The 27923-nt window shown below is 41.6% G+C and overlaps 1 protein-coding gene across 2 annotated transcripts; it reads left to right on the forward strand.

The window, feature by feature from the left end:
• The first annotated feature begins 12140 nt into the window (after positions 1-12140).
• On the forward strand, positions 12141-26324 carry LOC120959029 (uncharacterized protein K02A2.6-like). 2 transcript variants are annotated; one of them, XM_049610051.1, is made up of 5 exons: positions 12141-14845; positions 14906-15009; positions 15088-18754; positions 18812-19230; positions 19295-26324. In XM_049610051.1, the coding sequence occupies exon 5, from the start codon at positions 20218-20220 to the stop codon at positions 24613-24615; it is 4398 nt and encodes a 1465-aa protein (XP_049466008.1). In that variant the 5' UTR covers positions 12141-14845; positions 14906-15009; positions 15088-18754; positions 18812-19230; positions 19295-20217; the 3' UTR covers positions 24616-26324. The 2 variants fall into 2 exon arrangements, with proteins under 2 accessions (XP_049466008.1, XP_049466009.1); XM_049610052.1 differs by having other exon boundaries at positions 14912-15009.
• Positions 26325-27923: the final 1599 nt, after the last annotated feature.

Below are 27923 nucleotides of genomic sequence, written 5' to 3' on the forward strand. Positions count from 1 at the left end.
TACGTATATTCCTTTAATGTGCAATAACTTTAACAAAACATAGCTCAAAAACACTTCGGAATATCGAATACTTTTTAAATTTGTTAGTTTTCTCAAAAGCGTCTAACTGTCAACAATTCGATGGTAGCGGCGCGCTTAAACGGCAAAAGATTTTAACGTAACTGGAAACGTGTATCTTCATTTGAATGATGGATAAATTGATTAGGGACATATAATGCGTACGACTTCACTAAAATGTAGTGAATATTCATTTACGATCAACTCTTAGCAATAATTGAACATAAGAATCAATAAACTTTTGATTTTTTTAAGTGATGAGCAGAAAAAAATATATATGATAAACACATTTATTTTTGTCAATAAGATATATGCTGCTTTGGAAACATTAAATATACTCGTTTTGTCATTAAATCATGTGTTTTGTTTTAATTCCACTGTAGTAACTTTGAACTCTCACTGGCCAGGGAGGCTTAATGAACTGAGGTAGATAATAGCCGGCATCGCGAATAAATGAACACATTTTAACAGTCGTTTAAAGTTCATTATAGTTTAACCGAATCATTTGTTGTTCATTCCTGTTAAAATAAACGATCGTCAAAACAGTTAAAGTCTGCTCGATATCGCATATAGGTAAACACGGGGAAAAAATTCGAGCAGTATAATTAAACGACTGTTAATTTGTATCGCATTCTCTCTTGACAGTCGTTTGTTTAACGGCGGCATAGGACCAGTCGTTAAAATTAACAAATGAACTCAATGCGTTCGCGATGCCAAATTCTAGCAATTTTTAACGACTCTGGTTAATTTTTAGCAACTGTTAATTTTAAACCATTTCTTTCGCGATATCGAGCAGTCGTTAACTGTTTTGACGATCGTTTATTTTAACAGGAATGAACAACAAACGAACTCAGTTAAACTAAAATGAAAATCAAACGACTGTTAAAAAGAGTTCATTAATTCGCGATGCCGGCTAATATTTCGAAGCGTACTTTTGGGCACTAGATCGTCCTGGCGACTATAGAAACCCTGAAGGGATTTCCCGTACTGGAAATGTTGGACCTTATAAGCCCTACCATGGGTAGGGGGACATAAATAAACTCTTTAAATGAGAAGTCTACAGATGTCGGAAGATGATAGTCCTATCCTGACTGTTAGCTCCCGAACTAGTCACGTAACGTTGGTGGATACTCTCTCGTAGGAATCAAAACTCTTAAACACCGAATTTTGCTTTAGGTGAAAACTTTATTTTCGCGGTTTTTGTACACCTTTAAACATTATTCACTTCTCATCCGCTGACGTGATGCTACTGGTTTAAATCGCGATGGCGAGCAACCCGATTCTAGATCAGAGGTCATTCGCCTTCCCTGTACCCGAAGAAGAGCACGATCGTCCTTTCGATCGTGCTGAGTGGCCTCTCGGCTGGCTGAGTGACCAGCCAGTCGGAGCCAAACTGTTTGTGCAGGTTGGCTCACTTATCGCATTTCGCCCTAAAACGCCTCCATAACATCTTCCTCTCTTAAAATGTAAGGTACACATCGAACCGACTAAGCAATTTTTTATTGCGAGAAGAGCTTTGTGGTTCGTGTACCCGTTTTCAGCTTTCTAGGACGTGCGGTTGCCGTTCTTCTAAATATTTGCGTAGACGATGCGCTGAAGCAACCACTAATGCCATTTTGTTGTTGCTGCAAGACCACTTGTTTATAAAACTTGTATTTTTTTTAAACAGTCTTCTTTTAAAGTGTTTTCTGTGTAAGATTGTTCTTTTACTTCTGCCAATCCCTTTTCCTTTTTGGCTGTGATCTTTTTGTGCTTTGTAAGTGCTCGAGATGCGTGCTATATTATTATCATTTAATTGTTTTTGACTTGGTAATCTTGCTTGATTGTGTTGCTCATGTACTACATTCCTTTTCTTTTATTTGAGGATTCTGACCATAACTGTCGCTATTATTTTGTTTTCCTTTTTAATTTTTGAATGATAATTTTCGTTTAGGCATTTATTTTGCATTTATTTTTTTTATTTTTTTTTTGGGTATTTTGCTACCCACTCTCTCTTTAAACAAAATAGATCGCCTTTTTTTCATGAAACGTGCATGCTGTGGTCTATTCGACACTATTGTTGATCAACTTTCCTTTAAGCATGCGTTGCTTTCTATTATATTGGTTTCGTTTCTTTTTTTATCATATTCCTTTTTATGCATCTCATTTTATATATTCCATTTTATCTTTTTTTTGTTATGTAGTAGTCGTTGTTCCGTTTGTAAAATACTAATCGTTGCTTGATCCTTTAAAAACGCTGGGATATTCTAAGCTTTTAGCAATTGGTGTCGTTGTTGAAACTGATTCACAGTACGCATTCATTGGTAACGATCCCAGGCTAAAAGATTCTATTATGTCTGCACCCAATAATAAAAGATTATCGCGAGCTACCCGTATTGTGGCTGTTTTCGTAATTCCTCCAACCGTAATAATTCCTTCGAATTCCCCGTCTATGTGAAGGTTAGCTCCTGACACTGTCGTTGTTCTTATCTCGCATGCATTTAATAAAGGTTCTCCTAAGCTTTTCCACATGGGTCGATTTATGATCGTGATATCGGACCTCGTATCGAGTTGCAACCTGGCATTCTTCCCATTTATTAGCACGTTTACGTGCTTACGGTTTACTGCGACTGCACAAGCATTCACCGTGACGATTTTAACCTCCGCTGATGGGCTGTGCCGAAACTTTCCGAATCGACTTGCGGTATTGCAGTGTCCTTCTCGGTGCCCTTCTATTCCGCAATCTTGGCACGTGTGCGATTTGTATTCGCAGTCTTGCACCCAGTGCTGCAAAATGTCATGACTATCACGAGATTTTCATCAACGAAAACAATCAACATATCCGTGGTAGCTTGATGTTCATTGTTGATAGTCAATAAAAGTGCATCATGACATGCTGAACACGACATGTGAATTCTTGAGTCCAACGCGATACTCTGACTGACAAGCTTAGCTTACTGCCCGCATAAGCATAATCATGACTATTGCTGGCTGTGTACTGTGCTGCCAAATATCACTGTTTCAGTCACCAACGCTCATGACTGAAACGAACCTCAAATCAGCTCATGTACACAAGTGCGATGATCAGACGCAAGATGAACATAGTCGTTGTGACGTGTGACCAGATTGGTGACATTGCAGCAACCACCTCTTGGTCGGTCACTTTGACGTGACTTTGTTTGTCTGTGATCAATTTCGAAATGTCACTGGTTCTATCACGAGCACTCGTGATTGAAATGAAATTCATTTCGGTTCACGTACACATGTGCGATGATCAGGGGTAAGACGCACATGGTCGTTGTGACGTCTGATCTGATTGGTGATATTTTGGTAACCAACTCCTGGTCAATCAGTTTGTCGTGATTTTTTGGTATTTTATTATCGCGATAGACTTAGAATATACGTGGCGCGGGCGAGTGGTGTTTTATTAACCATGTGCATATGATTACAAGCAGTAGTCGGTTCTGCTAGCTGGTTAAATGATCCCGCATCCTACATATATTGCCAGACTCATTTTGCTGATCCAAACGTTTATGTATGAACTCTCGTAAGCAGTGCACATGCAAAGATTACCGCTCCATAATGTATTTATTATTTACTCTAGAAAAACACTTAGACCCACAAACAGCCGGCACTGGAATTTCAGGCGATTTGGAAGAAGGGAAGGAAGAGTCAGTACGACTTTTAGAGGACATTACCTAAGTTTCTTGTCCAGATAACCAATTTTACGCTGTTTGATGGTAACGGGAAACCTATGTTAATGATGATCTCCGGGGGCGGATACACGGGCTGTTGTTGGTGGCAGTGGATAAACGCTAGGTGTCAGCATGCCGTGCCCGTTAGAAAATCCGTACCCGTGCGCGGTGTCAATTGCGCCAAAGGTGGATTATGAAAGGTGCAGGAATTTGGTGGCTTTGTCTAGAGTTAGTGCTTTCGGATATGAAAATAATAAAACCAGGATGTAAAACAAAAACTATCTACCTTTTCATCCATCTACAAAACATCTTTTTATATTTGCACTATGGAGAAACTAACAAATTACACGCCTCGTATGCTAAGAATATCACCGATTCGATTAAAATTATTACACTAACAGCACAGTGAATGAGGAGGTGCCGCTGAAGTGAGTTCACATCCGAGGAGCTCTGCTTGATCGTTTTCTAACCGAATTCGAACGCCGACGCAACTACTGGAAAACTGCCTACTTTATCTTTTTGAGTCGACCGGATTCTTAGGCCGGTTCCTTGGCCAGACGCTTTACTTCGTTTTGCCAAAATTCTCGATCGTACCGACCATGACCAAAAGGCAATCTCCGTCAGTTGGTCGAGTTTGCCGTTCATGAGCATGGTGTAAACCTTGATAATGTTCTCTTTGTTCACCAGCTTGCCGCCGGCATAGCCCGTGAACACTTCTTTGACCTGAAATGCCTGTAATTCGAAACGCTAGAAACGGCGCATCATGCGCATAGCACATCATATTATGCGCGCATTACAACACAGCGCTTAAAGTACGCGACTGTGCGGAAAGTTTTACGTGGACGTGGAAAAAATGGAGACCAAACCTCAAGTGCTCAAAGAGCGGACAGGGCTCAAAAACTCAAAGCGTATAGCACGTTAAGAGCACAAAAAGCGCATCGTTCTCGTAGACCAAACTGTGCGAAAAGTGCTAGCACAATGCACTATGTGCAACACTACGAACAGCTCATTCATTGTCAGGATGGGAATTATTTCCTGGAGCGTCCTGTCCTGTCACAGCCAAGTAGATGCTTATCTCGGCGATGGCATGCAACAGCATGGTGACATCAAAGCGAGCAAATGTGGTAGTCAAAACTGGATCGGTCAGAGAATCAGCCGGCACGTCAAATGGCCTGCACCGTCGTAATCGTGGCAATGCACTCCTGTATACATCCAGCGTTGGTTAGTAACCGACAGCGAGCGGGTATCCTTTGAAACCGTCAACACTCGGAGAAACAGCTACATCACACGGTAGAAGCTGTTGAAACGCAATCTAACTAAGCTGGAAAAACTTCACGCGAGCTTATTACATTATAAACCGTTCCTAAAAATAGCAAATAATAATGTTTATCAATCAATCGAGTGAAAGAAAGAAGCAAAACTTACCATGAACTAAGTATGAGTGCTAAGTATGACACCAGCATCCAACGCTGGTGCATGGTTCCAAAATATGAAGCCGTTACTTCGATCCCATTCTACGTGTGCTTCGACTTGCTGATATATTAAATGGTATGAAACACGAACCGTTTGCAATTTTATCTCCTAGCTTCGAATAACAAACCAAACCGTTTTCCGCTTGCTATGCCTCTTGAAATGTAAATATTAAACACACATCAACAACAATCGTTCTCCAAGCCCAAGGTGTATGGAGACCAGGCTGCTCATAGCCTGTTTTTTAATTTCCAAATTTGTACGACACATCTTAATATTAGTGACTTAATAGAATGGCATAGTATGATAGGTAGGTAGGTATGAAACCCGTAACCGTTTAAATAGACTTAAAGCGACAACGTTTTTTGCGACAATTTCGCTCACGTTTTTGGTGAATTGCATTGATAAATTTGACACCGAGTAGATCAAAGTAGCTCAGTTTACCCAGTCAACCTGCATGTTTTTTGTTAAAAAAAACATAAAAAACAAGTTGAATTGTGCTCAATTTTATTTTTCTTTTAGTTTGGCATTAATCTGGCTGGAACAAACTGGATAATTTGATTCTATTTGGTGCAGCAGAATTATTGCGCTAGGCAAGTAGCTCTGTTTGCAAAATTGGGCTACTTTCTGTCACACTGCTTCTAGACGACCCACAAAATCTTCCGCGACAATTTTTTGTGAGCTCTTTGTTCTAAAACAACTTCTCAGTTTTAGAACTAAACCAGAGGCAACCGTGATTGTCGCGGGTTTGTGAATTTTTCACAGAAAGGCAACGCTCGCGGCATCCTTGCATGTGCACTGCTTACGAGAGTTCATACATAAACGTTTGGATCAGCAAAATGAGTCTGGCAATATATGTAGGATGCGGGATCATTTAACCAGCTAGCAGAACCGACTACTGCTTGTAATCATATGCACATGGTTAATAAAACACCACTCGCCCGCGCCACGTATATTCTAAGTCTATCGCGATAATAAAATTCCAAAAAATCACGACAAACTGATTGACCAGGAGTTGGTTACCAAAATATCACCAATCAGATCAGACGTCACAACGACCATGTGCGTCTTACCCCTGATCATCGCACATGTGTACGTGAACCGAAATGAATTTCATTTCAATCACGAGTGCTCGCCCCGTGGACAATTCGAGCAGTTTTTCTCCGGTTCCTCAACCCGCTCTGCCCCACTTCGCCCATGTATCTTGAATTGCTTGCAAGATTTCATATTGCCATCTCTTTTTAACACACGGATGAGTTTTTCTGCTTGGGTACCAACAACGATTTTCAATCCATATCATGAGGTATAAACACAGCTACCATGTATATACACAGTGGCCTACAAATGTATGCATGTATTGGTTGACATTGCAAGTGCGTCGGCGAAGGACAGACAAGTGTAAAGGAGCCGGTGTTTGAAAAACAAAGCAGAAGTGTATTAATCTATATTTTGTGCAGTTTTAGATCCAGATTATTTACGAGAGTACCATCAGCAATGGCTTCAAGATCATCCCAATATCGGAAGCGTCGTCGCTTTATGGAAGAAGTTGAGAGAGAAATAGACAATGAGATCAATAATATGGAAACTTCCTCACCTGTCATGGTGCCGGCATCGACGAGCAGGATGTTCAGTAAGTAACTAATATTGTGTTTTTAGAGTACTATTATACATGGAAAACAGAATTTTGTCGCAGTATATTGCCAATTGGTAATCAGCAGCTACGTTGATTCATATTCCGATCGCAATTTTAGGTTTTGCATCGCCATAGTTTCTGCATCGGTTCTGCACCGCCACCCACAATGGCAACATGACGTTTTTTATGTTTAACCTTACTTAGGAAATCACGTCGTCGTTTTCTGGTTGGCAGTGTGAATCCAAAAAGTTTATTTTTGCTTTTTAAATTGTTTTTAGTAAAAACAGACAGCCACTTGAATTAGCCAAACATCCATCGTGGGAGACATAATGATGTTTTGTTCTTTAACGATACATTAGTAGGACTTTCTTCCTTGCAGCAAAGCAACTTCCGAAGGCTACGTTGCTGTCTACTTCAAACTAGACCGCTGCGGGTACCTCGGCAGCGCTGAGACCAACATCCGTGGCCACTGCAGCTTGCTTCTCATCGTTTATTGGCGATTCCGTATCATCTCCCTGAACCCTGCCTGTTGCTGCTTAAGCGCGCCGTGACCAGCCGCAATCTGCAGTGACGCTGGTGGGGTTGGAGGAAGTCTGGCTCGAAGCTTCTCTCGTCAACGCATCGTTGCCTCTCGTCGGTTAGCGTTGCGTGGCTCGTTGCGGACGCGCCGAACAGTTTCAGGTTGCGTCTCTAAGATGGCCATCTCCTCTTCGTATTACTCAATGATCTGCGACGCCAGGGCAACTCGTTCATTGTCTCATGCTCCCTGTAGTTGAACCGTGATCCGCCTAGAAGCTTCGTAGATAAGGCTCCAGCTCTCGACCTCGCGACAGGTGAGGTTGGAGGGTGTCCGTCGAATCGAACCTGATCAACCATGGCCGACACGCTTCTGGATTTTGCAGCAAAGCGCGGGCACTCCAACAACACGTGTTCCTCGTCCTCCGAAACGCCGATGAACTACTGACAGTCCGGGGACGGTCGTGAATCCTTTGCTAATAAGCATTCTCGTAAAAAAAAATCTGTCCTGACCTGTTTAAGCCTGTGCCTGGGCCAGATGGAAGGTCGTGTCTCCGTGTTAATGCCAGTCGCTGTCGGAAGGTGCTAATTTCATTTCATTATTAACTGACTTTTTGTGCCATATATACGTGTTTAATTTAACTAATGCTATGTTTTTCTCTTTTGTTTCTTTACAGACGAATTGCATAGTACTGATAGCAACTTAGGTGCGAATGTAGAGTGTAGCTTTAGCATAGATGTAGATACTAACAATACTAACAATGACAGCGCTGCAACTGTTGACGAAAATAATTTGGATGATATAGAAGATGAACAGGAAGAATGTGCTGAAGATTTTTATGATGCTTATAACTATTTGAATGATTTTCAAAGTTTAAAAGAAGCTTTGAGATATTTGGCAATAATGGGTCATCTTTCTCGCAACTTTCTCAACTTGCTTCTAGCAATTTTAAGAAAATTTGGTCATCCTGAACTTCCTAAAGATGGTCGTACTTTACTAAAAATTCCTAAAGTTAGCCAAGAGATTCAGCATATAGCAGGTGGACAAATGTGGTACTCAGGGATAGAAGTTGGCCTTCGAAATTATTTTAGGAATCATGTTCCAGAGGAAAATAAGTTTTCGTTACATATTTTTATCGATGGGCTTCCTCTTTTCAAAAGTAGTGCTACACAATTTTGGCCAATTCTTTTTAAAGTAAAAGAAATTCCCGATTGCCCGGTAATGATCGCAGGTGTATTTTGTGGTCAGAAAAAACCTACCGACTTAGAGCCTTATTTGCGACAGCTCGTAGATGAATTAAACAATTTGCAAGTAATAGGCATGCTGTTTGGAGAGAAAGTTGTAAAAATTTTTGCCAAGGCTTTTGTCACCGATACCCCTGCGCGGGCCTTTATAAAATCGGTAATGTACTTTCCGGCAAAACATGGGTGCACAAAGTGTACTCTCGTTGGAGAGTTTGTAAAACCGGAGCGCAAAGTAATATTTTGTTCACCACAACCTGCTCCATCACGTACAGATGAAAGTTTTCGACAAAGACACGATACAGAGCATCATAAACAAATTCGATCTCCTTTAGAAGAGATTGGTGGATTAGATATGATCAAAAGTTTTCCCACTTCTGATCGACTTCATCTTATCGATATTGGCAACACTCGTAAAATTTTGTACGGCCTTTTTCATCATAAATTTATAAGTTTTGTAATATGGTCTAGTGAACACAAGAAAAATGCCTCTCACTTTTTGATGAAAACGAAACTGCCTTCTGAAATACATCGACCATTTCGATCTCTTGACACTCTTCAGTATTGGAAAGCAACTGAATTTAGGTCTTTTCTACACTATATTAGCCCTGTTATATATAAAGATTTTATGCACAGTGACGGCTTTAACCATTATTTGCTCTACTTTTGTGGCATAACTATTTTCTCATCGTCAGTATATAAAAATTTAAACCCGCTTGCAAAAAGAATGCTTCAACAATTTGTTGTTGATTTCCCACTGTACTATGGTCGCACCCATATGAGCAGCAATGTGCACAATCTTCTCCACGTATTTGATGACGTTGAAGAACTTGGTCCATTGGACGATTGGTCTTCTTATGATTATGAAAACTTTTTACAGTTTATTAAACGAGATGTTAAGACAGGTTCAAAATGTGTGGAACAAGTAGCGGGCAGATGCAAGTTATATGCCTCAATTAATGTACATCATGGTCCCAAAGAAAAGAAATATCCCTGTTTGACTATAGATGGCTGTGGACTACATGTAACTGAAAGCTTTGTTTTAAAACCAAAATTTCGGGATCAATGGTTTTTAACAAAATCAAATGGTATAGTGAAATTTTTGAGAGCAGAAATCTCTCCGCAGAATTCGTTGGTTATCGTTGGAATCAAGTATGATAATAAGGAAAATTATTTTACGGCTACATTTAAAGATAATGTATCTTTTGTAGCGATACAGTCTAGTGAACTGAACATTCATAAACTAAATTCTTATTCACCATCTACTATGGTGACACTTGACCTTAAGTCTATTAAATGTAAGTTAGTTGCCGTTAATTTACCCCCTCGTCCTCTTGTGTACTTTGATGTTGATGAATTTCAAGATTCTATGCCTCCATCTGTATTATTTATTCCATTATTACACACTTTTCTTCCGAACTAACCATATTTTTTATCTTAAAATCATGATTGTGACTTGTTTTGTCTTAGTGTAAATTATAATGTTATTGATTTTTTCAAAGGTTTACGGGTTTATTTCAAAACTTTTGGTGGAGGGTATATCATAGTATGTATAATATATCATATAATGTATTATGTAGAGGGTTTAGGTTGACGATGTATTACATCACATTTTGAAAGAGGGTACATCATAATAAAAGTATAAACTAGTTTTCATTACAGAGTTAGCAGGGAAAGAAATTTGTTTAATCTACAGGAAACTTCATTGTAGTTTTTTTTATTGAACAGATCAGCACGAATTGTCGCATGTACATGCATTTAATAATAATTGTAAAAGTTAGTGAAAAAAACCAACAGATTCATTTCATGTTTGTTTATACTTTTTTATGTAAACACAATTATTTTTGATAATATGGACTTATTACTACGTTTAACAACAATGCCAATCTTTAAAACAAATTATCCAATCAACCTGTGATCCATAAGTAGTGTAACATCCACGACAGTTATAACTAAAATATTAGAACAGTTGATTGATCGTATGGTATCTTTTTGATCATTCCGTACAAACACTAATCTCCAACATCTATTTTTTTTCTAATACTGCTCAACGTGTTTCGCATCCCATACGAGGATACATCGAGGAAAAGCTATCCCCTTACGTGACACGACACGACGTGACTGCGCTTAATATGGCATTTCTTCCAGTCTCAACAGTAGAGTTCCGCTGGTTTTTTTGATAAGAAGTAAGTTAACATTTATTGTTTCATTTCTACAATTTATTTCAATTACTATATATTCAGTAATAATGCAATCTTATCACTTTTTTTACAGCTCTTTGGAACATTGCTCATAGCAAGGATTTATTTCGTAATTCTATATAATGCATTTACACAACTCTAATAAGTGAGTATTATTTCATTTGAATTCTTTTGTGATAATCCAATTCTAATTAAATAGTTCATCTAGATTATAACAGAGCTTCCACTAATTTTAAGAACTATAATCTACTTATCTTCTACTATTTACACACTACTTGATCTCGGCTTATGGCAACTAGACTTATTTATGTATTTGTTTCGTTTTAAATTATCACTATGATTTAATTTAAGCTGCATCCAATCTTTTAATATCTTATCCGAACAATTTCCTCCTAATTCTTGTATAACTAGTACTATATTTTTATATTTACACAAAGGTATTTTATCTCCTACTTTTGCTCTTCCTGTCCACGAACATTGCAGTAAAATGTTAGGCCCTAAGATTAAATGAAGAGCGTCACAAGCACGTTGTTTAAAATCGCCCTCTGCAATATTTAGTTTCACCCATTGCACAAATTCATCTCGGTACTCTTTTTTTTTCAGCTTCTCCTCCACAGCATTCATCTCCTCAATGGTCTCTACAGTGCAAAAGGTTGGCGAAGGGGATTTATCCGTGGGGCTCAAGCAGGTGTTTTGATTCGCCAACAGTTGTTGCATCATCCCGGTCAGAACATCGAGCTTGTTGTTCATCACATCGTTCTGGACCTTTAGCTGAGCTACCATTCGGCGTAACATCATGCATTCTTTTGCCAAATCAGTTGGTACTGGCACGTTGTTGTTTTTGTCCTCCATCTAAAAAAGTTCGTTTTATATAGTTTCATAGAGTATTTAAACGTTTCCTATGAGTATTGTTTTACCTTGTGTATGCAAATCTATATCGACCAGTTGTCGCTTTTTTTGTCAAACAATGAGAAGCTCTACACGAAGTGAAACTAGTGAACAATACAATCTCTTAAATTCTTTGAATTCAAACGTGACATTTCATTTGGCGCCGAAAGAAAATTGATATCACAACTACATACATAAATACCCTCGTACCTCACCAATACATGTATATCAAGGTCGGCACGCGTACACTCACACACTCGCAAAAGCCTGTTCTCATATCCCCTAATTTTATCCTCAGTCCGAACAAAAACGTCCTCAGTTTTTCATATCCCAGGGTTCGGTGACACAAAATTAGGGAGTTGTATGCAATTTCGAGCACTTGTTTGTCGAGTGGGCGTGATAGAACCAGTGACATTTCGAAATTGATCACAGACAAACAAAGTCACGTCAAAGTGACCGACCAATAGGTGGTTGCTGCAATGTCACCAATCTGGTCACACGTCACAACGACTATGTTCATCTTGCGTCTGATCATCGCACTTGTGTACGTGAGCTGATTTGAGGTTCGTTTCAGTCATGAGTGTTGGTGACTGAAACAGTGATATTTTACAGTGCTGCTCCTGGTCCAGAAAATTTCATAACAGTGATTGACTAAAAGTTTATTCCCAAATTGTCACCAATCATATCACTCGTTACAACCACTTGAGAATTTCACCTATGATAATCGCAATTGAGTACGTGACGCTGACAAGGTTTTTGATTCACTCAGTTTTTTTTGTGATATTGGTGGTGACATTTTGCAGCACTGCTTGCACCCAATTTCTATGGCCACAAAGCCAGCATGGTCGGCTGGACTGGGTGTTCCGTGCGGGAGGACGCTGCTTATCATATCTTCTCGAACTCGAACTCGAATTTTTAGCTTTAGTATGATTGTTAAATATTTTGTTGTTGTTATTGTTATGCAATGCGAGTACTTGCCGTTCATTTTCTTGAATCATTGCGCTGTCTCTTTTTAGTGCGGAAATGCGACTACAATCCTCTGACAGTTGCTGCAACGTAATCTACTCTCGATCCTCGATTTTCGCCAACAATCTGGTTCGCACTTCGACGTCTCGTTATTCTCTTAATCCACAAACGAATAAGAGGCACTTTAGCTGCTCCTCGTCGAGCTTTCTGAGCTCGAATTCTATGCATGATTTATTTACACGACATGCGTAGGTAAGCAGATCCTCTTCAGGTTTCCTTGTAAGCTGCAAACACTTGTACCTTTCGCTTATCAAGGATTCCTGCACGTCGAACAGCACAGCGAGTTTTGCGATCGTCTCCTAGAATGAAAATTCACTTGAACGTAGGGGCAGGATAAACGACAAATACCGATCATGCTCGGCTGCACCTAGCTTCCTTAAAAGAACCTAGCTTCGCACTTTTGCTGCATCACTCAGCCGACAAGCATCCTCGTTGAACAGCTCCTCGTACCAGGAAAACCATGTTCTGAAGGGCCAGCTTCAGGATCGAACCGAAATTCCATTATCGAATTGGCTAATGCTTCCGTTGCTTGCTCTGAATTAAAATTTGGCGTAACTACGGGCTGGCTTATTTGCTGGGCCATTATTTTACTAATAAGCTGCTGTTGCTGGGTCATTTGTTGCTGCATCATTTTCAGCGTTTGCAGGAGTACGGCGTTATCCACTACAGCTGAGCCCGTTTGCGATGGCGGTTGCACAAATTGCGATGGCGCTGATACCGGCTGCGCTGATGCGGGTCCCCGATGGCGGATAGAGGTGCCCGTTTGGGGACACCTGATGATGGAACGCTACTTCGTGCACGGAGGGAACGTGCGGCTGCGATGCTCCGGGTTGCTGCATCACCGCCGGGTTGGAAAATCCCGGTCAGCCTAACCCGTCCGGCAAAATGAGTGTATTTTTTGAGTGATTTGAGTACCGTCCCCCGTTAGCAGTTACTCTTAGAGGAATGAGTTACACCCTCGCGCGACCCCTCCCCCTCACCCCACCCGGAACGCACGGTGCGCTCTGCAGTTCTCAATGTGTTGTGTTCTTTCCAATCATGCTACCAACACATCCAAAGATATTTGTTTCTTTCGTTTCTCGTTTTCTTTCATTCATTGCCACGATCGCAAATACGCACTTATTCTAACAACAAACACAAACACGGTCATTTTTGGTTACATTAAATACTTTATTGAAACATAAATTACACTTTCACAACACATTTAGAATCGTTCATATTCACGAATGGCGTCATACTGTAAAGTACCGGGTCGAGCCAAGCTGCGGGAAACTTGTCGACAATCTGCGTTGCCTCTGTTCAGCAAATTCTTACCTGTCGATGCACGCACTGCATGTGCGTCTGTACACACTGTTCACTTCACACTTAATCAAAACACACCGGCGCACGAGACTTATAACGAAATGCGCACCAACGCACAAACACTGCGCGCGGGACTTAGAACGAAACGCGCACAACCATCTCCGACAAAGCGTCGCGCTGTGCTGGTGGTTTTGTACGCGTAGGAGGGGGGACATACGGAGCGATGGTTCGATGCTGTAGTATAAGCGAGACAACACGATGTGACGAGCAGCTCTAAGTTGTTGAGCTCGCTGAAAGAAGACACACACATTCACAGACGGCTCGTCAAAGCACGGTATTTGTATTGGTGTTAGTGAAGCGCGCGTGTAAAACAGAATGCGAACTCTCATCGCAGCGCGTTTTTCCTTGCTTTCCAAGTAGCAGAGCCGAAGTTGTTGAGAGATTTTGCTGTGTGCCAAAGCGAGAGGCCCTGTCTTCTCTCTCTAGATTTTGGACGGCAAACCGCCGCCCGTGCAGAGGTGTGTGCGTGTGACGAAAAATTATGGATGAAATACGGGGGAAGCGGGGTTTGAAGTCTTTCGTTCGTCACACACACATGCATTTACCAGCGGATATCGCTGGACCGAGTCTACCCATCCCTCTCGATCCACCATGATTTTTCTGCTATCGCGCTCATCCGGGTGTTAGGCATCCTCAGTCTGTCCAGAACTTTCCCTGTGGAAGGATGTACTGAAGTGAGGTGCGATTTCTTGTGCAACGTACTTTGCTCATTTACGTTTTGTGCCGTGTTCCTTCTTCCTCAGTTATGGAATGATTTATCCTAGCAAATTGTTGAGGTAAGTTTCTTGCTGTGTGCTTGTGCAGGTACATTCAACTAACCCTTGGCGTCTAAAAAGTTACAGGTGTGTGCGCTATTTATCAACGACTACCTGCTAGCCTCGTCAACAATCTTCAAAGTGAGCGACGGAAAGAAAACGTTTTCCAGTTTTAAAATATTAAGGTAAGTTTTGATCTAATCCTCTGCGCTAAACTCTCCATAGTAATACATACTACTTACATTCATTATTGCTTCATTCAGCCCCCGGTGAGGACGTCATTACTTAACAGAAGCCGGTTCAACACGCGCAGCTCCTGTTCATGACGTCATCACGAAACTGAAGCCAGCTGAACACGCGCAGCACGGATGGTACCCCGAGCGCGGTAGGAGGAAGGAAGAACGAGAGGAGGAAGAACGGTAAATTTGGAAGGGGGAAAGCGTTCTGCCGTCTACACAGCGGGAGTATGCCAAAACACTTGTGGGAAGGGAGAGGGATATTATTCAATAAACAGCATGCATGTGTGTGTAAAGCAAATGTGAACAGCCTCATCATTTCTATAAGCAATCCGAAAAAGGGGGTGGAGCAAACACATTGGTATGCGTGAGCGGCTGAAGAAACCAGAACGTTTAGATGTGTGCGTGACGGATGGTTCGGGCGCCTGTGGCGAAGCTCTCGACAAGACTGCAAACGAGAGCTTTCCCAACCAACCAAACCGAGCTCTTTCGAAGCAAATCCTTCGTGATGAGCGAGAAAGCATGTCACGCATCTCACGTGTTGCCATGCGAACAGATGTGCGTGTAGATGTGTGAGTGCGCGGAGAAAAATTGATGGATGACGAATGGAGGAAGGGGAGGAGCTTCACTCTGTCGAAGCATCTGAAGGGGGGCCGAACGCTCTCTTCACATTTTGCGATGATTCAGTTTAACTCAAACGCTTGGCAAAGAGGATATCCTACTTTGAGGCACTAAATATTTCAGGCAATGGAGTCTTGGTCTATTAGTATTAGTATAAATTATTTCCCTTACCCCATTTATGAATTAATTTAAAGGAATAAACATTAATCTGAGTAAAATTTCAAAAGTCACTTTTAGCAAAAAACTTTTTCCAAATGTGTTTTGAAATTCTGAATCGATCTTGTAAAGACGGTTTTTTCATACAATGCGTACTTTTTAAGATATTTGGAAAAGTACGGTTCATAGGGTGCGCGGATGATATACTAGCAATGCTATTACAATGAAATGCTATTCCGCTCTATAACATTTTCAGTTGAGCGATTTGGTCTGTTTACGTTAGAACCGCTCCATTATTATTGCGCCTTTTACGTCCTCACGCGCGAATTCACAAATAGTTAAAGTGTTAGGCCCGCTTGTGATGAACAGTAGATTCACCTGCTACCATGTTTCAATTCTCTGACTAAATCGCACGTAATAAATAAATCGAATATCTCTCCTTCCAATTTCAATTAAAAACACATAACCACTGCACATAAGGTAGGAAGATAGATGAGAGGAGGAGGAAGAGGAGGAGGGGCTATAAACACGTACGTAAATAAAAGGGGGCAGGGCGCGCGTGTGAGCGAGAACGCGGCAGCATACGAGAGATTTTTTTCTTTCTCTTTTGTAGCATTTCGGCTAAACACCCGAGCCTAACTTCGGTAGGAACTGCCTATCAAAGTTGATACACCTTCGGTAGAGAACTTCTATCGAAGGTATATCGAAGCAAATTTACTTCGAAAGAGCACGGTTTGGTTGGTTGGGTTGTGGAGAGCTTTGTAGGGAGCAAGGTGTGTTTATTAAGAAGGTGAATTATTAGCGCGTTTTTCGGGCGCCATCATTGAGTATTGTTATGTCAAATCGCATACAATTTTCTATACCCCCCTCCAGTCCTCCCCGATTTTAATACCGTAGCCCCCAGTATTGTTATGTCAAGTCGTGAAATGTCAATTTGCTCTGAAGCACTTCACCTCCTAATATCCATACACCTTGGTAGGGAGCTCAGATTACACAGGCCGCCGTCGGTTTTTGCGTCCTTGGGTTCCTCAAGCTTCCTCATACCCCTCGGCCTGAATCACTCAAAATTTGGGGTCTCATTGTTTGTGTGGCGGAGGGCGGCACTCAAATCACTCAAAAAATACACTCATTTTGCCGGACGGGTACTCAAATCACTCAAAAAATACACTCATTTTGCAGTACGGGTGATGTCGCGGTTGTCGCGTCCGGCGAGGATCATCATGATGCATGTGATCCGCTTCCACAATGTACTCTTTTTGGCATTTTTTTTATCACGGGATGTTTTCGCTGCTTGTTCCGTACACTTTAGCTGTCGAATGACGTATTGCTTGTTTTCCTATGCCAACTCGATCACGAGTTATAAACAAAAATATAACTGTCAAAATTATCCCGAACGCCCTGTATCTATAATGGATTTTTTAATAATAATATTATAGATATTTGTATATATATTGATGCAGGGTTTACCTAGCCAATCGGGCGTCGTCAAAGCGTTATCGGTCGCCGTAAATACTTTTTCGGGCGACGTCAACTCTCAATTGGGCACTGTCATTTCTATTCGGGCCTTGTGAAGTATGAATCGGGCAAAGTACAGAATGAAAGCGTCCTACTTTGTATTTTGTTGCTTTCTAGTTGTAAAACAATACTTTTTTGCGAGTAGTTTAACTGATATGTAAGAAAATTCACTACAGGTGTCCCCCGAGATACGACTGTATTTGGGACCGAAAAAATGTCCCAAAGCAAGGCGTAAGTCGAAAAAGTCGTATGTCGAATATCTATGAATATTAAGTTTATAACCGAAGTTGAAGAGTTGAAGTTTATGATATCGTGTATTTTATTTAAAATAATGTTTGATATTGTAATAATTATATTTTAAAAACTGTCAAAACTGATGAAAACATTTTTTTATTGGAAATAGATCACAAAACATGTGCAAAATGTTACATACCTCTAAGTTCAATTCGTTTCAATCATTTAAAGCAAAATTTATAGCAAAAACCTGCTGACAACCGCGGCGAACGGATTTCGTCGTTCGAAGCCCATACTCGCTCCGAAAATGTTCCTTTTGCGTGTTTTTGCGGGTGCACGCACACCATGTTAAAAATAACCCGCCGTACAAACAACGAGGAAACACAAGGATGCGAGAGCGCGTTTTGGTTTCTACACAGTTTTGGCACTAACATAGTTACAAATGTGTAAATGTGCTCGTCCACTTTCCGCCAGCGCGCTCAGATTGATGTGCTCTCAGCGGCGTGTTGGTGTAGCGATCTCGGCCGTTACGATAAGAAAATAACGAAGCTTCGTTTAGATGTAGACAACGATAAGATACGTGTAGACGCGTCTTAAGGCGGCCTTATAAAAATCGACGGCTAGTGTGTGCCCAGGTTGCAAATGACGGTCCGAAAGACCAAAACGCCTAGTTTATGCTACATGGTTAGCGGTTTGACTAGCTATTTATGCATTTTCGTAGCTAAATAAGAAGAAAAAAACAAAAAAATTGTTTTAATTTTAGATAACATTCAATAATAAATACTTTACGAGTAAATTCAGTTACATTTTCTTCAATTTTCAAAATTTGTATCGAACAAAACCCTAAGGCGAGCTTTGATCGTATTTCTTCTTCTGTATGTTTTTCTTGATGATGGTGGTATTTTTCACAGCAGTCGTGTTGTTTTCAATTGTCATGTCAAAAACTTATCAATTGCCTAAACAACAACAATCAATCTTAAAGCAGCGGTAATTATTATATAGATTTTATGCCGGAAATTTTATTTTGTGAACATTTGCCAAGTGATAATAATGGATAAAAAGTTTTCCAAGCGGATAAAGTATAATTCGTATCTGGATCGCCACCGTGATCGTTTGGAACAAGAAGAATTGAATGGAGACGGTGCCGGTTCTACTGAAATTCCCAATGGTATGGGATTGATTGTGTAATTGTATATTAGCACATTCATTTGATATATATTTATAGCTATTTACAGTAGTTCAACGCGAGTCGAATAGCTTAGAAAATTGTGAAACATTTGCACCGGATAATGAAATCATTAGATGAACTGTCGAGTCTGATGAAGCTGCATATGAATCAGAAACTGATGGTGATGTTGTTGATTATTTGATTGAACATTCGGATGGTGACATTGAACCAGGAACATCCGATGAACCATATTCTGCAGAAGGTGCTTTACGCGACTGGGCCATATCCACAAACCAAACTTATGGCTCAGTTGCTAAAGTAATGGAGATCGTTCGGAATGTGAGCTCTTGTAAGCTGCCTAAGGATGCAAGAACTTTGCTGAAGGTAAAATGAAATATTTCGACCGATATACAGACAGTTGAAGGAGGACAGTATTGGCATCGTAAATTGCAAGAATGTCTTACCAAGCAGCTAAGGTATGTATTCAGATCAGTGACCGTGTTCTGTGATGATGATAAATTCAATGATAACTATTTACAGTGGCATTTCTCTGGATCCTGGCGTCAAACTTGAGCTGAATGTGTCTATAGATGGTTTACCCTTTTTAAAAAGTAATAACCTACAGTTCTGGCCTATATCAATTAACGTCCATGACAAATCAGAAATTCCAGTTATAGTTGTTTCAATTTATTGTGGAACTACAAAACCCGCTAGTATTGAGCATTTTCTTGAACCGTTTGTCGAAGACTTAAATCTTTTAATGAAAAATGGAGTAGAAGTCGACGGTAGGAGGGTGAACTTTAAAATACGTGCTATAATTGCCGATTCACCAGCTCGACCCTTCATCAAAGGTAAAAAAAAAAAATACTGTTTAAAACATGTATCATTCAATATTAATTAAAAAATTTATACACCACCGAAGAGATCAAACTACAAGGAAGGGTTACATTTCTCGATTGCAACGCATCAGAACGAACGGATGAAGCCTTTCGGAAACAAATGTACGGCGTTCATCATAAAATTGATTCGCCATTACTGTTATTAGATAACTTTGTTATCATCCTTCAAATAATTGTTAGTGATCAGTTGCATTGAATTGAGTTAGGCGTAACAAAACGACTTTTGATAGGTGTTGCAGTCCGCCGAGACTGCAGCCTCTTCGCACACTCGATGCTTTCCGGGAACTGACAGCATTCGATGTGTAGCGAATATAGTCGTCTTTTTCTCTCTCTCTCTCGTGATCCATTACGATCGGGGATCCTGCGATGTAACGGACACTCGGGATTTTATCTGCACCAGCAATAGACGTGGCTAGCGCGCGCGGCACCGTATTCCTTTTCCTTTTATCATTTGATCGTTTTTATATATATGTTTGTTAAAATAAAGTATAAGTCAACAACAACATAAAAGTGGCGACGAGTTTAAGTGGAAACGGTCAACGACAAGTAGGGAAACGCCGTAGAATGTCCAGCCCAGAAGAGACGCCGATCATCGAGGAGCAACGTCGTCTCTCACAAAATGGGGTCCTGAACACAGGGTTCATTCACCCCCAGCCACCGCAGCACACGCCATCGGATTCATCGACGCTGCAGCAAACGCTGCAGCTTTTACAAAAGCAATTGGCCCAACAGCAGCAGCAAATGGCACAGCAACAGCAACTGTTATCGCAGCTCGTGCAACAACAAGAGCAGCAGCAGCCACCGACCCCCGATCTGCAATTTGTGCCAAAACCGAGCAACCCGGAGTTGATACTGGAAGCCCTCGCCGGTAATATTAGTGAGTTCCGGTACGATCCAGAAGCGGGAGTAACCTTCGAATCATGGTACACGCGGTATGTAGATTTGTTTCGTGAGGATGCTTCTCGCTTGGATGACGCCGCCAAGGTTCGACTCCTGGGACGTAAGCTTGGAACCGCTGAACACGCCCGGTTTAGTAATTTTATTTTGCCGCGTGCACCGCGAGATTTCAGCTTCAACGAAATGGTGGAAAAGCTTACCGTCCTGTTCGGCAAAATGGAGTCGGTGTTAAGCAAACGCTTCAAGTGTCTTAATATTACCAAAACGCGCACCGAGGATCTGCTAGCATTTACCTGTCGAGTTAATAAAGCGTGCGTCGATGCAGAATTTTCTTCGATGACGGAGGAAGATTTTAAGTGCCTCATCCTCGTATGCGGATTAAAGGACGAAAGCGTACAGGACATAAGAATGAAACTGTTAGCCGCCATTGAAGACAGGAAGAATGCCACCCTAGAGCAGCTAGCAGCAGATTGTCAACGTTTAGTGCGTGTAAAAGCTGATAGCGCTATGATCGCTACGGACACTAGTGAGCGAGTACAGGCAGTGCAAGCCAGAAACAACCGCCAGTGGCAACGAAACACCAACAACGAGCGCTACCCCAAACCAGCACCCCGAAACGAAGCCTCCAAACCCCGCACCCCGTGCTGGCTTTGTGGTGCCCTGCATTGGACCCGTGACTGCACCTACAGAACCAACAAGTGCCGGGATTGTGGACGTACAGGACATCGAGAGGGTTTCTGCAACTCGTCACAACGGCGCAGAGGACGACCGCGATTCGATCATCGCCGTGCAGTGTCATCGCGAGTAGTACGTGTCAACGTGTGCAGCGTGCAGCAGAAGCGGAAATTTGTTAGCATACTCATCGGAGAGAAGCCAGCTCGACTACAACTAGACACCGGATCGGACATCACTGTCATTAACCAGCAACTATGGAAGCAGTTGGGTAAGCCTCACCTCAACCCACCCAAGGTAAGAGCGAAAGCAGCTACTGGCGAAGTTTTCGGCCTTCAAGGTGAGTTTGAAGCGAACGTGAGCATTAATAATACCACCAAGCAAGCGACAATTCGCGTGTCAAAAGCGGATGTGTCATTGTTCGGGGCTGATTTAATTCATCTTTTCGGCTTGGGGACCGTTCCGATGGATAGCTATTGCAATAACATAGGTACAGCTGAACCACGATCCTGGGAGAAAGAATTTCCTTCGCTTTTTAGTGGAATGGGCCTGTGCACCAAGGCACAAATTCACCTACAGCTGCAACAAGGGAGCAGACCAGTTTTTCGACCGAAACGTCCGGTTGCATACGCGATGGAAGATGCTGTAAATAAAGAGTTGGATCGGCTTGAGAATCTAGGCATCATCAGTTCCTGCGACTATTCGGATTGGGCATCACCAGTCGTAGTGGTTCGAAAGGCGAACGGCAAAATACGGCTTTGCGGAGACTATAGCACCGGACTCAATGCAGCATTACACCCGCACGAATATCCGCTTCCTTTACCCCAGGACATTTTTTCTAAGCTAGCCCGTTGCGTAATATTTTCACAAATTGATTTATCCGATGCATTTTTGCAGGTCGAAATAGAAGCAAAGAGCCGACCCCTGCTGACAATTAATACGCATCGTGGTCTATACCATTACAACAGGCTTCCTCCAGGCATAAAAGTGGCCCCTGGTGCCTTTCAGCAGATAATGGATAAAATGCTCGCCGGGGTAAATGGAGTATCTGCTTACATGGATGACGTAATAGTTGGAGGGAAAACACAGGAAGAGCATGATGCAGCTCTTGAAGAAACGCTGAAGCGCATAAGGGACTATGGGTTTACCATCCGGAGTGAAAAGTGCGCATTCAACAAGTCGGAAATACGCTACTTGGGGCATATCATCGACAGCCGAGGCCTACGACCCGACCCGGCAAAGATCGACGCCATCAAAAATTTGCCTGCTCCAAAAGATGTCACAGGCGTTCGATCATTCATCGGTGCGATAAATTTTTATGCCAAGTTTATCCCCAACATGCGTAACTTGCGCTACCCATTGGATAAGTTGCTGCTAGCCGGAAGTGTGTTCCAGTGGACACCCGAATGTCAGAAAGCTTTTGACCAATTTAAAGCCCTCTTGTCCACGGAGCTCTTGCTCACACACTACGATCCAACCCGCGACATAGTTGTGTCCGCCGATGCATCATCAGTTGGCTTAGGAGCAACGCTATGCCACAAGTACCCAGACGGATCCCTAAAAGTGGTACAACACGCATCCAGAGCACTCAGCAAGGCGGAGATTGGTTATAGCCAAATCGACAGAGAAGGATTGGCAATAATTTTCGCTGTAACCAAATTTCATCGCATGATATACGGTCGTCATTTCACACTGCAGACCGACCACCGACCATTGGTACGCATATTTGGCAGTAAGAAAGGAATTCCGACATACACAGCAAACCGGCTGCAGAGGTTTGCACTTACTCTTCAGCTGTATGACATGGACATCGAGTATGTAGCAACAGGCTCATTTGGAAACGCCGATGTGTTATCTCGGCTCATACATCATCACGCCAAACCTGAAGCTGAATACGTCATCGCCAGCCTGGAGTTAGAAAACGACTTAAGGTCAGTTGCCATTAATGCGCTTAGCTCATTTCCTTTATGTTTTAGAGACGTTGAGACAGCTACGCAGACTGACCCCTTGCTCCGGAAAGTCCATAAGTACGTGCAGGACGGATGGCCGCATGATGTTTCATTCGGAGCAGATTTGGCACGGTACCACAATAGGAAAGAATCGCTCTCAACCGTTGAGGGGTGTATACTTTTCGGGGAGAGAGTGGTCATCCCGGAGAAACTGCGTTCCCGTTGTTTGCTGCAGCTGCACAAGGGTCATCCGGGGATGCAGAGAATGAAGGCGATTGCGAGAAGCTACCTGTATTGGCCAATGATCGACGACGATATTGTGAGCTACGTGGCATCTTGTGAATCCTGTTTGGCAGCCGCTAAAGCACCCCCTCGAGCAACACCAGCGACATGGCCAACACCATCGGGCGCCTGGCGTAGAGTACACGTGGACTATGCTGGGCCACTGGAAGGGTATTTCTTTTTAGTGGTGGTTGACGCTTTCTCCAAGTGGCCTGAAATCTACAAAACTACGAGTACAACAACATCTGCCACCATCTCCATGTTACGGAACATTTTCGCTCGCTTCGGTATGCCTGAAACGTTAGTTAGCGACAACGGTCCGCAATTTACCAGCGCCTTGTTTGCGGAGTTTTGCAACAGCAGCGGGATCGAGCACATCACGACAGCACCGTTCCATCCGCAATCAAATGGACAGGCGGAGCGGTTCGTCGATACGCTGAAACGAGCACTGCGGAAGATCCAGAGCGACGAGACGTCCCTTGATGAGGCCCTGGAATTGTTTCTCATAACGTACCGATCGACACCAAACGCGCAGTTGAACCAGCAGAAATCTCCAGCTGAGGAAATGTTCGGCCGCCCCATCAGGACAGCACTGGAGCTGTTGCGGCCCCCATCATCACACTCACTATCTCCTTCCTCATTTATTTCAGTGCGAAGTTTTCAGCCTGGCGATCTCGTTTCTACAAAATCTTTCTATAGAAACTCATGGAAGTGGATACCGGGAAAGATCGTTCGTAGCTGTGGACGCGTTATGTATGACGTCATTGCGAGTGATGGACGTTTACTTCGGCGCCACATAAACCAAATCAGGCGTCGTGCGGTAGCCCGTGCACCTGAGGGACATCAGCTGCCGCTTGATGTACTTAGAGTGTATGTGTTAGAGGAATGGTCTTCTTCTTCTTCCCGACCAGAGCCAACCCAGCCGGAGCTGGAACCAATCGTAAGCGAGCCAACAGCGCTTCCACGGTCATCGCCCGCTTATTCATCACTAGCAGCGACGACCCCGATCGATGTTCCTTTGACGACATCCAGCTCGCTACCTCCTGCCGACCTCGAAAACCGTCACGGAGGTAGGACCGATCAGCGCCTGATAGATTTGCCACGCAGGTCTTCTCGAGTAAGAAGACTTCCGCGTCGGCTCGGAGCCTATCAGCTCAATTAGCCGGGGGAGATGTTGCAGTCCGCCGAGACTGCAGCCTCTTCGCACACTCGATGCTTTCCGGGAACTGACAGCATTCGATGTGTAGCGAATATAGTCGTCTTTTTCTCTCTCTCTCGTGATCCATTACGATCGGGGATCCTGCGATGTAACGGACACTCGGGATTTTATCTGCACCAGCAATAGACGTGGCTAGCGCGCGCGGCACCGTATTCCTTTTCCTTTTATCATTTGATCGTTTTTATATATATGTTTGTTAAAATAAAGTATAAGTCAACAACAACATAAAAATAGGCTTGATTGAAGGTAAATTTGGCTTTAAAAAAAGACTTACTCCTTCTACACTTGCAAAATTATCTGGAATGTTGATGAACAATTGAATTGTCAGCAGAGATTCATCGAAAATTCCGCTCATTTCAAGATTTGCGTCATTGGAAAGGATCAGAATTTTCATCGTTTTTATTTGATGCAAGTGATGTATGTTTCAAGAGCGTGATGAGTTCTGAGCAGCATAAACACTTTATGTTATATTTTTGTTTGTGCTATAACATTGTTTTCATCAGATCTACAAAGAATCATTGGCCACTTGCTAATAATTTGCTTCAACTATTTGTAAAAAAGTATGCAGATATTTACGGACCTCAATTCGTTTCAAGTAATATTCACAATCTGCTACACGTTTACAAAGAAGTGAAACATTTCGGTCCACTATATACGTTATCATCCTATAAGTTCGAAAATCTACTACAGCAAATGAAACTTCTATTGCGCAATGAGTACAAGTGCTTAGAGCAAGTAATCAACAGATTGTTGGAAGAGGACGAATATTATGTCCATAAAAAGAAAGATATCTTCAATTATCCTTTCATTCATCAAAGGGGTAATATTATCACTCTCCATATCCGAGAAGCATTCTGCTTAAAATATGGACAAAGAAATGGGTGGTTTTTAACCAAATCCGGGTATGTTTGCCAATATATAAACGCAGTCTCACATATCACAAACAACCACACAAACATTAAGATAACGGCTAAAAGATTAATCAATACATCAAACAGTTTTGATTATCCATTTGATTCAAAAATTCCCAAGCGCCACAGATTAAGCTTAAACGACTGGAAAATTGAATATCCATAGAAAAAAATGAAAGCTCCATAGCTTCACTAGTTTGCTCAATAGATGGCGTATTAAAACTGATTATTATATTGCTATCCTTTTCTTGCAATGTGTTTCGACAAGTTTCATATTATCATGACCTATATAGCCTTCTAACTTTCCGAGCAAAAATCTTTATGAATGGTCGTGTGGTCAGATACTTGGGTATCAACACCAACGACCGTTACTCAAATCTCACTTGCTTCAATGCTGGTGGTTTCCATTGGAGTTTAGTATTTAAACAATCGTATCGCCGTTCTAGTTCTAGCGAAGCATAACTTCAATGCGAAACCATACAACAGTACAGAAGAAATGAGAAAGCTCTCCTCCAAGCGAGGAAGCTCAACTGGTTGGGTATCCCACAAACAGATAGCGCCACCAGCTTTTTTGCTATTTTCAGAATGCATGAGTCGTTTGCCGTCTGCTAAACGAAGTCTTTCTATATTCCGTTTAGGTAGAGTGCTTGAGTCGTTTAGAAGCCGTTTAGTGGTCGTTTAGTGGATTTGTGGCACTTGGGTTATGCATAAGTTAAGAACACATGCGTTAGAATTTAATAAAAAAATAATTTTATTTTTTCAATTCGTCGCGCACATATTCTTAGTTCAAGATGTTGGTTAGAACTGGCTAATATTTCCTGATTTCATGTTATATATTGTTCGGTTCCCTACTTTTCATTGTTTATGTTATGGTTACTATGTTTATGCTACGGTTATTTATTAGAGGTTTGATTTGGCCAGATGTTGATACGATGTTGATGCTGGTTCTGGTTCCGATGATTACTTTGTTGATCATAGCATACTTCGCTATGAATGGTGTTGCATTGTTTCGGTGCTGGTGTTTTGGTTTCGGTGCTGTGATGTCGTGTTAACTCCTCTCCTCTTAAATGACTTTGTCCTCGAAGTTTCTAGATGCTCTCGTTTACTTTATGTTGTTTCTCTTGATGCAGATGGTAATATGAACCTCAGGCTTTGATATCTGTAAATATTTATCAATACGGCTATTACGATAAACACAATGAATACAATTGAACCACTTATTGATCCAAACAAATTAACTTTCCATGACAAAGACTTGTTCTCTAGTTTGATTTTTTTCAATATTTCTCTATGATCAATGGTTAGATTGTTTAGATATTTTGATGGTGGTATGTCGATGACGTCGGTTTCGGTTGCTATTAACCCCAGTGTTGGTTGAAATGCTTTGTTTGGTATTGTTTTTCCAGATTTGGAAATTCTTCTCCGTTGATGTAGATGTTGCATTTTTCAAAATGTATTATATATGAGCCTGTGAGCAATTGTGTGTCATTGTTGCAACTCGATGAAATTCTGACTGTGGCATTGTTAATAAGTATAACGGCATCATGAATCCGTTTAATTATTCCATCGGAATATAATTTTTCATAAGTACAATCGGAATGATATCCATGTACTAGTTTTTGAATACACTTACTTGATGGTTCTAGGAGTATGCTATCACAAAGATAATTGCCATTATCTATTTGTTCGCAGGGCTGTGACGATTCAAATACATGAGTGTTGTTCTTCAGTATATAGTTGTGATGCAAGAGAATTCTTTTGTCATTTTTTATAATTGAATCAATATAATTGTATTCAAAAGTATGTTTGGATTCAAATGGGTATTTCAACATATATATGATATGTGTTTTGTTCATTGTTACCTGAGCTGTGGATCTTATCAACATTTCTTCGGTAGATGATACATGTATGTTGTGCTCAGCTAAAAACATAACCATTTGGTTCAGGTCGTCAAGAGATAATAGTTTGCTGCTGGGTATTCCATGTTTTGCTAGTAAAATAGCATCTTCCAGTGTTTCTAAATAGTTTTGCAGAGTATCGAGATTTGAGATGATAATTAGTTGGATGATTTCATTCGATCTTTGATGAAATCTTTCTTCTTCCAGTTGGAGTACGCTGTTTGCAATTCTAGTTATACCATACAAGCGTTTATCAATTTCGTCGTTAATCAGTACTTGTTGATTATTTTGCTCAATCAAAGAGTTAATAGTGGAGTTTATAACACGTAAATCTTCAGCATCAGGTGTTCCTGCGATCCACTTCCATATGGTGCCAATGGTATCCCATCGTCGTTCTCTGTTCGTGTGTGGCCTAATCTTGTTAAATGTTTCATGCAATTTA

The sequence above is a fragment of the Anopheles coluzzii genome, chromosome 3 (genome assembly GCF_943734685.1).
Source record: "Anopheles coluzzii chromosome 3, AcolN3, whole genome shotgun sequence".
Lineage (NCBI taxonomy): Eukaryota > Metazoa > Arthropoda > Insecta > Diptera > Culicidae > Anopheles > Anopheles coluzzii.

Coding starts and splice junctions, on each gene's coding strand:
- LOC120959029 (XM_049610051.1), top strand. CDS start 20,218: ATGTCCAGCCCAGAAGAGACGCCGATCATCGAGGAGCAACGTCGTCTC.